Raw genomic sequence first — 16,366 nt, 5'->3', positions numbered from 1 at the left:
TTTATCAGACAGTCCCCTCAGCATTTATGGTATCATGTTCAGCCACAAAGTCCTTCAAAACTCTATCTTCCTCAGGTAGAATTCCAGATGCTTTCTCCATGCAGGACTTGGCCACCAACTCATTCCAGTCGCCAGTCCCAACCAACCTGAGTCCCACAGGCACAGGTTTCACCAAAATCGCTGGCACTAGTCAATCGGTCCCTTTAAAATAAGAAGCTGCTTTTAACTTTCCTTATCCCCCGTTGTGGATCCCGCCTTCATGTTTCCTTCTGTGAACTGCCCCACACACAACTCTCTACAGTCTACCTGCACTGCTGGACAATCTGAGCCTTTTATGGCCCTGTGTCTTTGTCTGGTTTCAACTAGTTTCCATTTTCCCCAGAAATCTGAGGCCATATCCTCATTTCCCTGAAAACTGAAGTCACTGTTTCCCTTTCGCTTAGATTCTGACAAAAACAAAAACGCAACAAGCTTTGAAATCAGGTCAGTGCAGTCAACAGAATGTCTCTCTCTGTCTCTCTGTCTCTGTTTCTCTCTCTCTCTCTCCCTCTCTCTCTGTTTCTCTCTCTCTCTGTTTCTCTCTCTCTCTGTTTCTCTCTCTCTCTGTTTCTCTCTCTCTCTGTTTCTCTCTCTCTCTCTCTCTGTTTCTCTCTCTCTCTCTCTCTGTTTCTCTCTCTCTCTCTCTCTGTTTCTCTCTCTCTCTCTCTCTGTTTCTCTCTCTCTCTCTCTCTGTTTCTCTCTCTCTCTCTCTCTGTTTTTCTCTCTCTCTCTCTCTCTCTCTCTCTGTTTTTCTCTCTCTCTCTCTCTCTCTCTGTTTCTCTCTCTCGCTCTCTCTCATTGACCAGGCATCTGTTCACCCAACAGCTTCCACATGCTTCCCACGTCCCACAAACTCTGGATTCCATCACACTATACACAAATGTTCATTCATTTGAAGATTTGATTCTGCTTTATGCAGCTTTCCAAATCTTTTCTCTCTGTACTTTCTCTTGATTTTGCAATCAAATTTGTGACTCTAGTGAGACATCTTTCTATTTTTGACTTGTGGGTTTTGATTTTAGTTAGAATCAGAGAATGTATATCATAGAGGAAGACCATTCAGCCTATTAATTTTCGCTGGCTTTCTGAAACAGCTTTCCACTTGCCCCTATCTCCCTGTCCTTTACCTGTACCCTTTTAAATTTTTCTTTTCCAAGCTGTTAGACATTCTGCTCCCACTATTGTTTCTTTCTCACTAAGTTTCCTTTCCCTAACAATCCCCTGATTTTAAAAAGAAAACTAACCTACTTTTGTTATTTTTGACCCACATGGGCCAAAACCTTTATTCTTCACAATTGAGCAGGTCAAAATGGTGACCATACTCACTGTCATTCTTGTGGTTTAGAGACCTTGGCTGTGCGCATAAAATGCAAGATATGCAATTTCAAGTAACTGGCAGTCTGGTAGTTCATCTCTATTTTCATCGAGTTCCTATGGGTTGTTTGCTGAGGGACACTTTCCCAGGAAAGCTGCCATGATACCAACCTCTATTCCAAGTCGTTGGGATTGATGCTAAACATTGAAGCCCCAATATAACCTATTCTACATTCCTACTTTCAGATTCATGCAATTCTAAAATTGTCAGGAAGTTAGAAATGATTGATCTCTAGTCTTTCCTAAGTGTCTATGTAAACTCTGGTTCTCAGACAGTTGAAGACCCCACTGGAGGTCTAAAACAACATCTTGGTAACACGTTTTCTTGCAGCAAACAAATTCATTTCTACTTTTGACATTAACTGGGTACATTAACATATCTGAGTAAATGAGTAGACAGGGTCTAGTTTCCTCTCGATGTTTGTTTATTAGCACACAGATGGACTACCACAAAGGTAGGTGTGGATAGACGTCCAGCATCTCTTATTGTTTGTCAATGGATTTTAGTGATTGGCAATTGGTAGCTAGATATAACCTTTTAATGAGGTAGAAGATCAGCATGATCTTGTTGAATGGCAGAGCAGGTTTGAGAGGTCTAATGGCCTATTTCAACTCCTATTTCTTCTTATGAAATGGAAAGTATTTAATTAGTGTCCAGCTACTTCTTTTATCTCTGGATGTGCCACCTCTCCTGGTTTGGACACACCCCATGCATTGGTGTCAAATCCCCCCACAGCACCAAGGTGTCCATTCTTCATATCTGAGTGAGACAGCATTAGCAGGCTGTTCACTAATGAAAGACATTAAAGCCAAGCTTGATCATGTTCTCATTTGACTTCTAAGTGAGCTTGCATAATCTTACAATTCGCCTCACGTCTCTGAAATCTGAAACTATGATAGGGGAACGATCTGTACTGGGCATGTAGATTGCTGGGTGTGATGTGAAAATAGACTGGGGCTTTGCCTACCGCTATCAAATAGCCTCTCAATCATTTCATGGTGGAGCAGGCTCAAGGAGCTGAATGGCCTACTCCTGTTCCTACTTACTTCTGTGCTCACAGACCATTTAGGTGAGGTACTAGAGGTTCTAGCATCTGTAACTGCATAGGCTTGTGCTTTCTAAGCAATTTGAATGTTGTAAAACTATCTTTTTTTAAATGCAGGTTATCAACTGACTTCAGGGAGAATGCTGTTATGTACTTGTTAAATCAGTGCTTGCCAAACTTTTTCCTACTGAGATCTCATTTTAACGTTCCCCAACTGAGATTACTACTGGACAAGTCTGATCCCATGGTGGAACCCAGCTTGATAGATCCTAACTTTTATTTGTTTGTTTAGATATATGGAGAGTGGCTACTTAACAGAATCACCGGAGCCAGCTAGTGAACTTTTAACAAAGAGTAAAACATTTATTTAATAAGACATGATAAACTATATTACAATACTTCTTCACCCACAACTATACCTTTACAGATATATGCAGATTTGAAAGGATAACATTAGTTACAAAAGCTTTCTTATACTCGAATGTTCACAGTAAGTAACAGTCCATGTAAACCAATAGGCAATCTGTGGTCAGACACACCACATTCTGAAACCAAGTGACAGATGCCACCCAACACAGATGCTATGGATCTCTCCTCAACTCCCCCCAGATGTTTGTCACACCGTGAACCAACCGGTCTTTCACACGAGGGTTTCCGATCTCCACTCTCCAAGAACTCACTTTGGAATCTTCTCCCAAATAACACTTTCTCTCAGACACCTTCTGCAAGGGTTTACCTCCAGGGTTTCGAACTCTCCTTCCAATGTTCCTCTACCCTGGGTCACCACATGCATTCAAGCTTTCCTCCACGCACTCTGCTTCACCAAATCAGATGTCAACAGTACACCACTGCTTTACATGCCCATAGCAAAGAGTTACAGACCTTCAGTTGCCTCTTGGACCTTCTGACTTCTCACAAGCCTTTATATTGTTTTGACTCTGCTTCCTGCAGCTTGAAGCTTGGAGCCTTTCTCTGCCCCTTATTCTTAACTTCACCTGACAGGACCTTGTCCAGCTTCCTGTCCTTCCTTTGACTATAAGGTCTGCTTGTGACTTTCTCCTGTTCCACTCCCCTCGATTCTTGGGGACTTTCTTCTTTAGCTTGGGAATGGCTATCTGTCCCCTTGCTCCAGTCTCTCCCTGGAGCTACTTTCAACTTATTTTAGCTTGGAATGGCTACCTGAGCCTTCTAGGCTGCTTTTGCCTGGCAGCTGTCTTCAAAACTGAACTCAAAAACTGCTGTTTCTAGTTTCTTCTGTGGGAGGGGCCTGCCTCTCTGGACTCCTGTTTCTAGGCAACAGCACGGCTATTTTACTCTTGCACTTGCTTAACTTCTCACATTGTAAACTCTCATTAGAAATGCAGGCACCTTTTAAAGTGAAACTAAAACTCAACTTGACCTTTTCTCAACACACAAATACTGAAATACAAATCAAACTTAAACTTTAAAGTTAAAACTCATTCCTAACACCTACAAATATAACTTACTTAAACTATCTGTTTCCTAACGCCATTTTGAAACTTGAAGATTGCCATGACCCCAGAGTAATATCGGAGCTGTGTAGAACTCTGGGTGAGTTTGAGGAGGGAGGTGTCTGAGGAAGCTGGGTGCAGGGAAGCAGGGGTGGGGGGCACATGTAGCCCTGAGAGCAGAGTGGGGTGGGGCTGAGAGAGTTGGGATGGTAGAGCTGTGGGGGAGGAAGTTGGGATAATGTGTTGGAAACAGGCAGCAATGTATTTTCCCTACTGCATTGCAGACTCTGGAGGCAGTGATCAGGCCTCAGGGCTGATATTAGGCCATGCCCACAAGACCAAGGCAAGAAATAAATCGTGTGTACACATGTCAAGAGACCTCTGAACCTCTCCTAGGACTGTCCCCTCCCGAGTCCCCAGTCACCATTACTGCCACTGAGGAGAGGGATCTCAACTGCAGTTGCTTGTCCTGTGACCCCACTGGAAGTCACCATCCCCTGTTTGGAAGCCCCTGAGTTAGAATGAACAGCAAACAGAATTTTTTTGATAACTTTTAGATCAGTGCAATTCCTGTATAACTTGTAGCTCCCATTTATTCCCTGTGCAGATCGACAGATCTTTCTGGCAACCTGGAAAGACATTCCAAATGAGAATGAAGTACAATTCCAAATCAAAGACTGCCACCTTAATGCAGGTAAAATGTGGATTATTTTCATTATTTATGGAATATATCAAGCACTTGTTGTCTGTTTGAAAAATAACATCAAGGATCAACTACCATGGATGTAGAGTTTGCACCACTAGTGGACCTGCTGGTTTGGAAACCTGAACCATAACTTCTCTCTGAGAAATGATGCAATTTCAAGTGCAGTTTGAAGCCAGTTTCTTGATTTGTGCCTAAAATTTCCTGATCTATCCCATCAGCTTTTCAGTGGAGTGGGCATTCAAATCCTAGTATTCAGTAGACTGTAACTTAAACAAACCACTCACCTCTTCAGATGCATAAATAAGATTTAGGTCTAATTGTAGTTCTGTGCATTTAACTGCTTTGTGAAAGCAATATGTCATTCTACTATCCTGCTTCCAGAAAACTGCCACGGCATCCCTAATGAGCTCCAGTTTGATTGAAAGGTCATCAGCCTGAAAAGTTAACTCTGATCTTTTCTCTCCACAGATGCCACCAGACTTGCTGAGTATTTCCAGCATTTTCTGTTTGTTTCAGATTTATAACATCCACAGTATTTTGCTTTGTAATTATGTTGATGTTCTTTTATGGAAAAACAGCCTTAAGTAACTGCTGAATATTTTAATCTATAGACATGCATGAGTAACACTTCGTTTTCAAAATTCCCGATCCTCCTCTGTATCATCATCGCATTCAGTATTGTTTAGGCCGTTTGTATTCCCTGAAGCGAATTGTTCTTCCTTTTCTTGATATGTACTGCAGGGATTGTTTTTCCTTTGATGATCTTGGACAACACTTTCTGAATTTGAATCTTGAGGTTCTGTTTTGTCCATTACTCTTATCCTTAATGTTTTAGGCTAGGTTATTTGAAGCAATCAGCTTTAATCTATAAAATCTATTAAATTGAAACAAGCTTGACTTGTTTACATCCATTAAATTGAAACAGTTTCCATTTAAAATCAGATCGGAATATGTTTCCAGCTTTTGCACCAGTGGAACCTCCAAGTGTGCTAGAAGACTTAGTGATATCTTTCAAGGGGTTTCATATTATTGAAGCTAAATAGTTCAGCTGTAACATAGTGCTGCTGAAACCCAGCTGTCAATTGCATTTAAAGTTCCCTTTGAATATATTGTTATTGTTCAAAATATAAGAATTTATTCTAAACAATTATGTTAAAAGATGGCTTTTTCTTAATTGGAAAATCCCTAGAGTTGATCTTTATTCTGTGCATTGCTCATGAAATATAATTAAAATGGATGTACATGAGAGTTGATTACCATACCACCAGTTTCTGAATTATTTTAAATCAGTGAAATCTAATTTTTGTTGCTTAAATTAATAACACTTAAACAATGTAGCCTTGATAGATGAAAATACATTATGTAATTCCTTGATGGTACAGAAGGCTTATATGAGCAGACAAAACCTTATTCCTGCAGTGTAAACATTGTTACAGGTTAAAAAATTAATAAATATACTGCATTAGGCTAAGGAAAAAAATTCTTAACCTTTGAAACTCCAGTGCAGTATGGCAACCACCACCAGGTAAATAAGTTTTTTTTTGTCTCTTCGGAAATTGCATTTTGTTTTGTCATCTTGAAAATGGGATAAGTCAAAATTTTGTATTGGTAGAATATTACCTATTACAACATTAGAGTCAAGAACAATATTTGAAAAAAAAATGTACTTGTAGATTTAAATTGAGTTGTATTTGATTGTATTCAATTATATTTGAATTTTTATGCCTTGTCACAAACTGTCCTTATTAAGGGTGCATGCAGGTGTCATGTATCCAGTATATGACACTGGGTACAGGAACTGTTTGAGAACAAAGCTGGTTGTCTTGCACTCCATGTTTTTTCCATTTTTTTTCCCCAGATTGCCTTCTGAAATTACGTGTGGAAGGTACTGCTGCTTCCTTAGGACATTCAGTAACCTGAAGTCTTCAAATTTGCAACTTGTGCCTATTCAGTTCATTTACAGTATTATCTACTGACACATTTCTATCAGTTATAAAGGCTGGCCTCAAAAATAATTTTCTATGCTGATGGCCTAGAGCTCTTCAGTGATAAATACTGATATGGTAGATGCTGCAAATAGACACACTTGAGTTTGAATAACAGAATTTATCTCGATTTTGTACTATTTTGATTGCTGAAAATAATTGTTTTCTGAACTTACAGATGCGGTCACTAATAAGCTTCAAAGCAATAACATTTTCACTGTTGCAAAAAGGAATGTTGAAGGGCAAGATATGTTATATCAGTCCCTAAAACTGACCAATGGGATCTGGGTTTTAGCAGAGCTTAGGATCCAACCAGGCAATCCCAATTACACGGTAAGTGTTGATGAGTATCTCCTTTTATGCTTTTAACTCTTTTACTTTATTCTTTTAATATTTGCAATTCTTAATTTTGTGTAATTATATTGAATACTATATTAGGAAAGATGGAGTGTTGGTGGTGAATTTTATCTTTTCATTTTGTGATGTGTTTTGTAGAATGTGCTTTTACTGTACTTAAGATACAACAATTTAGTTTATTACTAGCATTCATTTAACAGAATCAAATACAAAATGACATGTTATTAAAGCTGTTTGTCTTGCACTCATCAGGGCAGATTCGCAAGAATACCAAATCTCAAAGGGAACAACAACCTGTACTGCATGAGAAGAGGGTGCTGATTGGGTGGCAGGTGGACTCTAGTAGAAGTGTTGCCATGGAGAATGCACCAAAGAACTGTTAACTGCCAAGCTTTTGTTTAAATTAAACCAAGCTGGTCTACTCTGGTCAAGGCATTGCCATGTGGAATGACCCAGGGAGTGGCTGTCCCCCAAGCTTTTGTTTAGTTGAAAAGGTGCAATACGTGGATATGTTCTTTCTGTTTGCAAGGACAGGGCCCTAAGCTCTGCTGAATATATGTAGCTTCTAGCATGCATAAGTGAGCCGCACTGTGAACCTGACAATCTTAAATTGGTTGTTAGTGTAATTCTTAGCACAATCAGGATTGTTTAGCAAGTGTTGTCAAAACGCAGAATCATATCAAATGTTGGACACCATGTTTTGAGTTTTGCAAGCACGGGCTGGTTGAGTACAATCAGTACTTTGCCTGTTGCGAATACCCAAAGGAACATGCTCTTTAATATGATCTCCCAGTCGTTGGGGCATAAGGCCTTCATACCTGGCATCACACTGGCAATGAAATGCATCTACTACATTACTTATTTGTGAGGTAGGCAGAACGTCTTTTGTGGAGAATGCCACTTGTGTTACTACTGCATATTAGCAGTGTGAAATGGCTAGCTTTACCTGTTGTTCAAATGTTTGAGATACCTTGCCCTTCCAGGGTAATCTGAGGTAGACTGGGCACTGTCAGAACCAAAAGTGTGGCAGCCTTAGACCCAGTCATGAGTGTGTGCAATATACAGCGATCAATGATCTGTCATGTAGCCAATACTCCACAGGATAGGTTTGATGCACCATATTTTGGCATCAAGCTTGCATGGTGAGTAAATGTTTCAGGCCTGATTTTATGAGGCTTCCGATAAGGGCAATCTTATGGCAGGTGAAACTATGGGAATCCCAACACATATATTGACCAATGAAAGTGGGCTTGTAGTAGATGAGCAAAACTCAGAATATAGTGTCCAACATTAGATGTGATTCTGCGATTGGACAACACTAACTAAACAATCCAGAGTGTGCTAAGAATTACACTGACAGCCAATTTAAGATTATCAGTCGGCCTCACAGTATGGCACCCTTACGCGTGCTAGAAGCTACATATTTTCACACGCATGGCTTTGTCCTTTGCAAACAGAATGAACATGTCCAAGCATTGCACCTTTCTCAACTAAACAAAAGCTTGGGGGCAGCCATTCCGTGGTTCATTCCCAATGGCAATACCTTGATCAATCAGAGTTGACTTGCCTGGTTTGAATTTACACAAAAGCTTGGCAGTTAATTGTTCCCTGGTGCATTCTCCGTGGCAACACCTCTATCTATCAGAATCAACTTGCCAACCAATCAGCACCCTCTTTGCAAACAGGAGAAATTGTTATCCCCTTTGAGATTTGGTATTCTTGCAAATCTGTCCTGATGACTGCAAGACGAAAAGCTTTGATAGCATGTCTCTTTTTACAGCAATACTCAAATTCTGTACTATCAACCGACTATTAAATAGAAAATGTGGAAACCTGTTCACAAACTATTTATTCCTGCCAAATTTATTGGCAACTTTACAGATATTACATTACACTTGAAGTGGAATAAGCTGAGAGAGTGGAAATGTCTCCTATTACTGCTTTCACAAACTATCCAGAATAATGTTTCATTCAATTTTATCATCTATCGTACTTCTAAATTGTTCACTGTTTAGGAGTGAATTTATTTACTGTTAAGTATTAAACATAGCAATAATATACTTTATTCGTCTAAATTCTTTTTGTTGCCGTTTTGTAATATGCACCATTGTGTAGTCTTCCCTATGTGTGTGTTCTTAATATTTTGCACTGTTATGCCCCTACATGCCATTTGTATATTAATCAAGACTAGTTTTTTTCTATTTCTGTTGGGGGAAAAGCTGTAGTATTTTATAGTTATCTTTTTTTTCCCTTTGTTGCATGCCTGCCATGGTGGTTTTGTCCTACGGGTCAGGATTTGGAGGTTAGCAATTCATTTAATTTTAGTCAGTTGCAAAAACTTGCCACTTCCATTCTTTGCCCTATGCTTCTGCAGTGTCCTTTTTGCTATGCTTTGCTGGCTAGCTTTTTTCTGATGCCTATTTTCAGTGTGGCTGATTCACTATCCCATGATGACTGAATCAGCCTTTTACCATCAGCTCCCCAATTAAGTAGTTGATCAGAACCTTAAATAATAAATGCCGGATTTGATTTAGTTCAGACAAAGTTAAAATTATTTTCAGGATTGGTTTCTGGTTTCAGAAAATTTTTAGCAATGTGATTTATCTTTGCTGTTAACTCCAAAGTTACGTGCAAGAGCTTTAATGTGAATTAAGTGTCCTAATTTAAAAATAAATTTGTAGTCAGAAGTTGTTTGTTTTTCTCATTAAAATTGATTATTTCTCATCGTGAATTGAGATTAATTGTAAATTTAAAAGGAGATGGAAGCTACAGAGTTACTTTAAAGTACAATTTACATTTTATCTGGCATAATGAATTGTTTAATTTTGGCCAAATGATCGTTCCCTTGCTTTTTTTTTATACAACATGTTTTGCTTGCAGCACTCCACATTTAATTGGCATGAATTTTGGGAGGGGAGGGGAAATTAGTACTTGCTTGAGGTGAGCAGCTAAATTTGTTGCTATGTAACATGTTGTAAAATTTGCTGCTTGAATATTTGTATGAACCAATTTTGTGATTAGTGTTTTAAACCAGAAGCCAACAGGCAAAGCAAGAATGTTGAAAAAATTTGTACCCATAATGCAAGAATACTACTATGAGACCACCCCTGCCCCCCCACCATGATACTTCATTCCAAAGCAATGTCATATAGGTTGTGCATATACATAAGGATGAGCTTAATTCTTTACATCAATTTTCATTCTTCTAAGTTTTCATGTCTTTTCTGCTTGCTAATTAGAAAAACCACTCTTATGTTTATTGTGTGAAATCCAAAGGAAGATGACTATTGCTTTGTCTCTGACAGAAATCAATGGTGTATCAGTTGAAAAATTGCCTTCATTTTGAGTGTAAATTGAGTATTTACTATATCCTTTTAAGTAATTGAATATTTGCTACGTAAAACCACAGCTATGCTTTTCACATATCTTCTACCTGTTCCCTTCATGTAATAGTTCAAAATGTGCTGCTGCGACCTTTACTGATTACAAATTATATTATTCATACAATTTAATGAAATAGAGTGGTTTTCACCTTCATTGCTGTTCAATGAAGACTTTTGTTTGAAGAGGCTGTGTCTCATTACTTGCTGTTTCTAACTTGACTGCTGGAATGAATGAGCATGTTACAGTCACCAGTGGTTTCATATTCAATACTATGCTGGTTTGATCATTAAGTACCAAATAGTGCTCTTGTTCAAACCAATGCAATGGTAAAGACTAAATCTGATTAAAAATCTGCTTGCATTAATTAAAATCATAATTCTTGGAGGTAATATTTCAATGGCCATATTTTCATATTAATGCATTTTAAATGTGATGTCCTCACTGAAATGAGGACATTTTTATGTTCGATCATCAGAACTACTATAGTGACAAGATGCTCTTTCAGCACAGCTAATCCAGTATGTAACTCTGACCTTACACTGTTGTGCTATTGACTCTTTGTTGCAGTTATCGCTGAAATGCAGAGCCCCAGAGGTATCCCAACATGTTTTCCAGGCATATGAAATAATTTTGAAGAATTGAGCAATTTAAGGACATAACTCTGGTGGAAGATCCCTGCAGTTGTGGTGTTTATTCAGAAGCCTATAAGCACTGATAATGGACAGAAATTATATATGTGACACCCTGGTGTCACTGAAGAAGTTGCGTTATTGTGAAGGGTATTTATTGTATACTCAAGATCTCAGAGTATATTGACCCATTAACACTAAAGTCTATTGTATAATCCTAGTATATCTAAATCCATTATTCCATTGATGATGCACTCTAAATACAAGATTCAGATACTTGCTATGTTGATTTGTCCCAAAACCTGGTCATTTGAATGTAATGTAATATCATGACATGGTGAATTGCCTAGTGTGTGAAAAGGCTGTGCTCAATACACTGCCATTCCAGCTGTTGGGTAATTGTCCTTGTTCAAATTTGTATCCTCTTCATAATGTGTGATGTAACTTTAAAATTTTGTGGTATGACATTTAATGTGTATTTGTACACTAGTAATATGGTTCATGCTGATAATATGCTCTTTGGGTTCCACCATTGCAGCTGATGTCAAGGTGTTGATAAGTAGTCATATCAGAAATAAACTGGACTTGTGGGGAAAAGGTACCCAGGAGACTCTTTTGAATGTATAACAATGCAATTTTTATTTCATTAGAGTATTTTTCTTTGATGTGTTGGTTGGCGTACTAGGTTTGGGGGGATTTAGTGTTTCATCTGGTTCAATCTGTGATCATTTATGCTAGGTTAAATTGTTCCCTTTTTATTTTCAAACTAATTTGTACAGCAATTCACATTTCCAGAATATAAAAACAGGCTAAAAGAAATGTTTACAGTGCCATCAATATATATTGAGAAATATATTGGGCTGCTGCTACTAAATATCTGCTGCTGAAGGGGCAAATGTATGGTAGCTAACTTTGCTAATGGCACAAAATAGACAGGAAAGTAAGTTGTCAAGTGGACATAGTCTGCAAAGGGATTTGGATAGGTTAAGAGAGTGGGCAAAATTTTGACAGATGGAGTATAATGTGGGGATATGTGAACTTGTCCACTTTAGCAGGAAGAATAGAAAAGCAACATAATTGAATGGAGAGATACTGCAGAGCTCTACAGTATAGAAGAGCCTGGGTATCCTAGTACATCACAAACAGTTGATATGCAGGTGCAAACAGAGTGTGGTTGACTGAGTGAAGATTGAAGTTTGGTGAAAGGGGAGAAGGAGTTGTTCGTTTCCTCTTTTTATCTTTCTCACCCCATAGAAATTGGTTCTTGGTCGACTACAGGGAAAGGAGCTAGCTGTTTGGTGAGTATCTGGTAAGTGGGTAAGTTCTTGTCTCCCTAAGGTAAATTAGTAATTAATATAATTAAGTAATTATTTAAAACACATTTAAGGATGGCAGGACAGGTGATGCATCAAGGCTGCAGCATGTGGGAGCTCCTGGATAACATTGTGATCCAGGGGAAACACGTCTGCTGTAATGGTTTACGGCTTAGGGAATTTCGACTCCGATTCATTGAGCTGGAGGCTGAGCTGCAGACTCTGCGACACATCAGGGAGGGGGAAAGTTACCTGGATGCTTAATACCAGGAGGCAGTCACACCACTTAGGATAAGGCCTTCTGATTTGGTCAGTGGCCAGAGACAAGAGGAAGTGACTACAAGTGAGGCAGGTAAGGGGACCCAGAGGGCAGGAGTGTGAGCCTCTTCATTTGTCCAACAGGTTTGAGGTTCTCTCAGCTTGTTTGGATGAGAGTAGGGGCTGCAGAGTGGATGAGCACACTGACCATGGCACCATGGTATAGGAAGCCATCCGAGTGGGGGGAGCAAAAAGGAATGTAGTCGGGGACAGTGTACTAAGAGTAAATCAGTAGATAAGGTTAGATGCTAGAAAAATAATAAAAGGGTAAAACCAAAGGCTCTGTATCTAAACGCATGTAGCATTCGAAACAAGACAGATGACAGCAAATAGAAATAAGTAAGCACGAACTGATAGCCATTACAGAGACATGGCTACAGGATAACATAGATTGGGACCTGAATATTGAAGGGTACGTGACATTTAGGAAGCACAGTACGTTAGGAAAAAGTGGAGGGGTGGCTCTGTTAATTAATGATGGTATTAGCACATTAGAGAGGGATGACTTAAGTTCAGGAAACTAGGATGTAGAAATGGTTTGGGTTGAGATGAGGAATGATAAAGGCAAGAAGCCACTTGTGGAAGTTGTGTACAGGCCCCCTAATTGTAACTACACAGGGCAGAGCATAAAAGAAGAGATAATGGGAGCTTGCTAGAAAGGTACACCAATAATCATGGGGAATTTTAATCTATATATAGATTGGAAAAATGGGCAAAGGTAGCGTAGATGAGTTCGTAGAATGTTTTCGGGATAGTTTCTTAGAACAGCATGTTCTGGAGCCAACCAGAGAGCAGGCTATACTAGACCTGGTATTGAGCAATGAGGTAGGATTAATTGATAACCTCCTAGTGAAGTTCCCCTAGGTAGCAGTGATCATAATATGACTGAATTTTGCATTCATTTTGAGGGAGAAACGAGTGCGTCCAAGACTAGTATTTTAAACTTAAATTAGGGCAATTATGAGGTCATGAAAGCAGAGCTAGCTAAAGTGAACTGGCAAATGAGGTTGGGGGATATGTCAATAGAAGTTCAGTGGCAGACATTTAAAGGGATATTTCAGAATACACAGAATATCTACATTCCAATGAGAGAAAAATTTCAAGGGGAGGGCCCACCATCTGTGGTTAACTGAAAAAAGTTAGACAATATCAAACTTAAGAAAAAGCATATAATTACGCAAAGACAGGTGCCAGGTCAGAAGATTAGAAAGAATATAAAGAACAGCAAAGGATGACAAAAAGATTAATAAGGAGAGAAAAATTAAAGTATGAGAGAAAGCTAGCTAGTAGTATAAAGACGGATAGTAAGAGTTTCTGTAAATATTTAAGTAAGAAAAGAGTTAACAAAGTGAGCGTTGGTCCGATAGTGCATCTGGTGAATTAATAATGGAAAGTAGGGAGATGGCGGATGAATTAAACAGGTATTTTGCTTTGGCCTTCACTATAGAGGACGCAAGTAAATCCTGGAAATAACTGTAAATCAGGAAATGAGAGGGAGGGAGGAACTTGGAGAAAATTACAATCACCAGGGAAGTGGTATTGAGCAAATTGTTGGGCTGTGGGCTGACAAATCCCCAGATCCAGATGGACTTCACCCTAAGGTCTTGAAAGAAGTGGCTAGTGAGATAGTTGATGCACTGGTTTTAATTTTCCAAAATTCCCTAAATTCGGGGAAGGTTTCACTAGATTGGAAAATAGCAAATATAACTCCTTTATTCAAAAAGACAGGAAGACAAAGCAGGAAACTACAGACCAGTTAGCTTAACATCTGCCATAGGGAAAATGTTAGAAGCTATTATTAAAGATGTTATAGCAGGGCACTTAGAAAATATCAAGGCAATCTGGCAGAGTCAACATGGTTTTGTAAAAGGGAAATACTGTTTAACCAGTTTATTGGGGTTCTTTGAAAGACTTACACGCTATGGACACTGGTGGATGTAATGTACTTCAATTTCCAGAAGGCATTTGATAAAGTGCTCATCAAAGGTTATTGCAGAAAATAAAAGCTCATGGTGCAGGGGGGTAACATATTGGCATGGATAGAAGATTAGCAAGCTAACAGGAAGCAGAGTTGGCATAAATGGGTTTTTCTGGTTGGCAGGATGTGACGAGTGGTGTGGGGTGTGCCACAAGGATCAGTGCTGGGGCCTCAATTTTTTACAATTTATGTAAATGATTGGATGAAGGAACCGGACCGAAGGAATGGTTGCTAGATTTGGTGAAGACACAAAGATAGGCAAGAAAGTAAATAGTGAAGAGGATGTAAGGAGACTACAAAGTGACATAGGTTAAGTGAGTGGGCAATGATCTGGCAAATGAAGCATAGTGTGGGCAAATGTGAAATTGTTCATTTTGGCAGGAAGAATAAAATAGTTATTATCTAAATGGTGAGCAATTGCAGAGCTCTGAGATTCAGAGGGACCTGGGTGTCCTAGTGCATGAATCACAGGTTAGTATGCAGGTACAGCAGCTATTTGGAAAGCTAATAGAATGTTATCATTTATTGTGAGGAGAATTGATTACAAAAGTAGGGAGGTTATGCTTCAATTGTACAGGGCACTGGTGAGACCACATCTGGAGTATTGTGTACAGTACTGGTCTCCTTATTTAACAAAAGATGTAAATGCCTTAAAAGCAGTTCAGAGAAGGTCTACTAGACTAATATCAGGAATGAGCAGGTTCTCTTATGAGTAAAGGCTGGACAAGTTAGGCTTGTAGCCACTCGAATTTAGAAGAGTAAGAGGTGACTTAATTGAAACCTTTAAGATCCTGAGGGGTCTTGACAGGGTGGATATAGAGAGGATGTTTCCTCTTGTGGGAGTATCTAGAACTAGGGGTCACTTTAAAAATAAGGGGCCATTCATTTAAGACCGAGATGAGAAATTTTTTCTGAGGTTTGAGAGTCTTTGGAACTCTTCCTCAAAAGGCAGTGGAAGCAAGAATCTTTGAATATATTTAAGGCAGAGCTAGATAGATTCTTGATTAACAAGGGGGTGAAAGGTTAATCAGGGGTAGGCAGGAATGCGGGGTTGAGGTTACATTCACATCGGCCATGATCTTATTGAATGGCAGAGCAGGCTCCAGTGACATGTCCCTCCTCCTAATTCGTATGTTCGTATGATTAAGAAGGCAAATGGGATGTTAGCGTTTATTGCAAGGCGAATTGAGTATAAAAGTAGAGAGAAATGTTGCTGTAGCTGTACAGGGCATTAGTTAGACCGTATATGAAATATTGTGTACAGTTTTGGCCTCCTTTAAAGGATCTAATTGCATAAGAAGCAGTTCAGAGAAGGTTCATTCAGCTGATTCCCGGGATGGAGGGGTTAGCTCATGAGGAAATGTTGAGCATGCTGGGCCTTATGCTCATTGGAGTTTAGGAGAAATATAAAAGATGCTGAGGATGTTTTTCCTAGTGGGGGGAGTCTAGAACTAGAGGGCACAGTTTAAAAATTAGGGATCTCCCATTTAAGACTGAGGGGGTAACGTGTTAGCATAGATAAGGGATTGGTTAGCTAACAGGAAGCAGACAGCAGGGATAAATTGGTCTTTTTTGGGTTGGCATGCTGTAACAAGTGGAATGCCACAGGTATCAGTGTTGGGGCCTCAACTATTTACAATCTATATCAATTACTTGGATGGATGGGACCAAATGTATGGTAGCTATTTTTTTTTTATTATTCATACACTGGATTGTGGGCTTCACTGGCTGGGCCAGCATTTATTGCCCATCCCTAGTTTCCCTT

At 39.2% G+C, this 16,366-nt stretch overlaps 1 protein-coding gene across 4 annotated transcripts in view; it reads left to right on the top strand.

Annotated features, from left to right (window-relative positions):
* Positions 1-11,622, top strand: part of ap1b1 (adaptor related protein complex 1 subunit beta 1) — a 68,838-nt gene extending 57,216 nt beyond the window's left edge. For 2 of the 4 annotated variants that reach the window (XM_078554257.1, XM_078554258.1), the window contains exons 20-23: positions 4,539-4,625; positions 6,801-6,955; positions 9,215-9,281; positions 10,931-11,622. In XM_078554257.1, coding sequence (XP_078410383.1) covers positions 4,539-4,625; positions 6,801-6,955; positions 9,215-9,281; positions 10,931-10,986 — 365 coding nt within the window. In that variant the 3' untranslated portion in view covers positions 10,987-11,622. Of the gene's footprint in view, positions 1-4,538; positions 4,626-6,800; positions 6,960-9,214; positions 9,282-10,930 lie in introns of all 4 variants that reach the window. The other 2 variants (XM_078554259.1, XM_078554260.1) reach the window with 2 other exon arrangements.
* Positions 11,623-16,366: the final 4,744 nt, after the last annotated feature.

Source organism: Cetorhinus maximus, chromosome 12 (assembly GCF_964194155.1).
Source record: "Cetorhinus maximus chromosome 12, sCetMax3.hap1.1, whole genome shotgun sequence".
Classification (NCBI taxonomy): Eukaryota; Metazoa; Chordata; class Chondrichthyes; order Lamniformes; family Cetorhinidae; genus Cetorhinus; species Cetorhinus maximus.
Note: the sequence above shows the minus strand (reverse complement) of the source record. Positions and strands in the feature narration are given on the sequence as shown.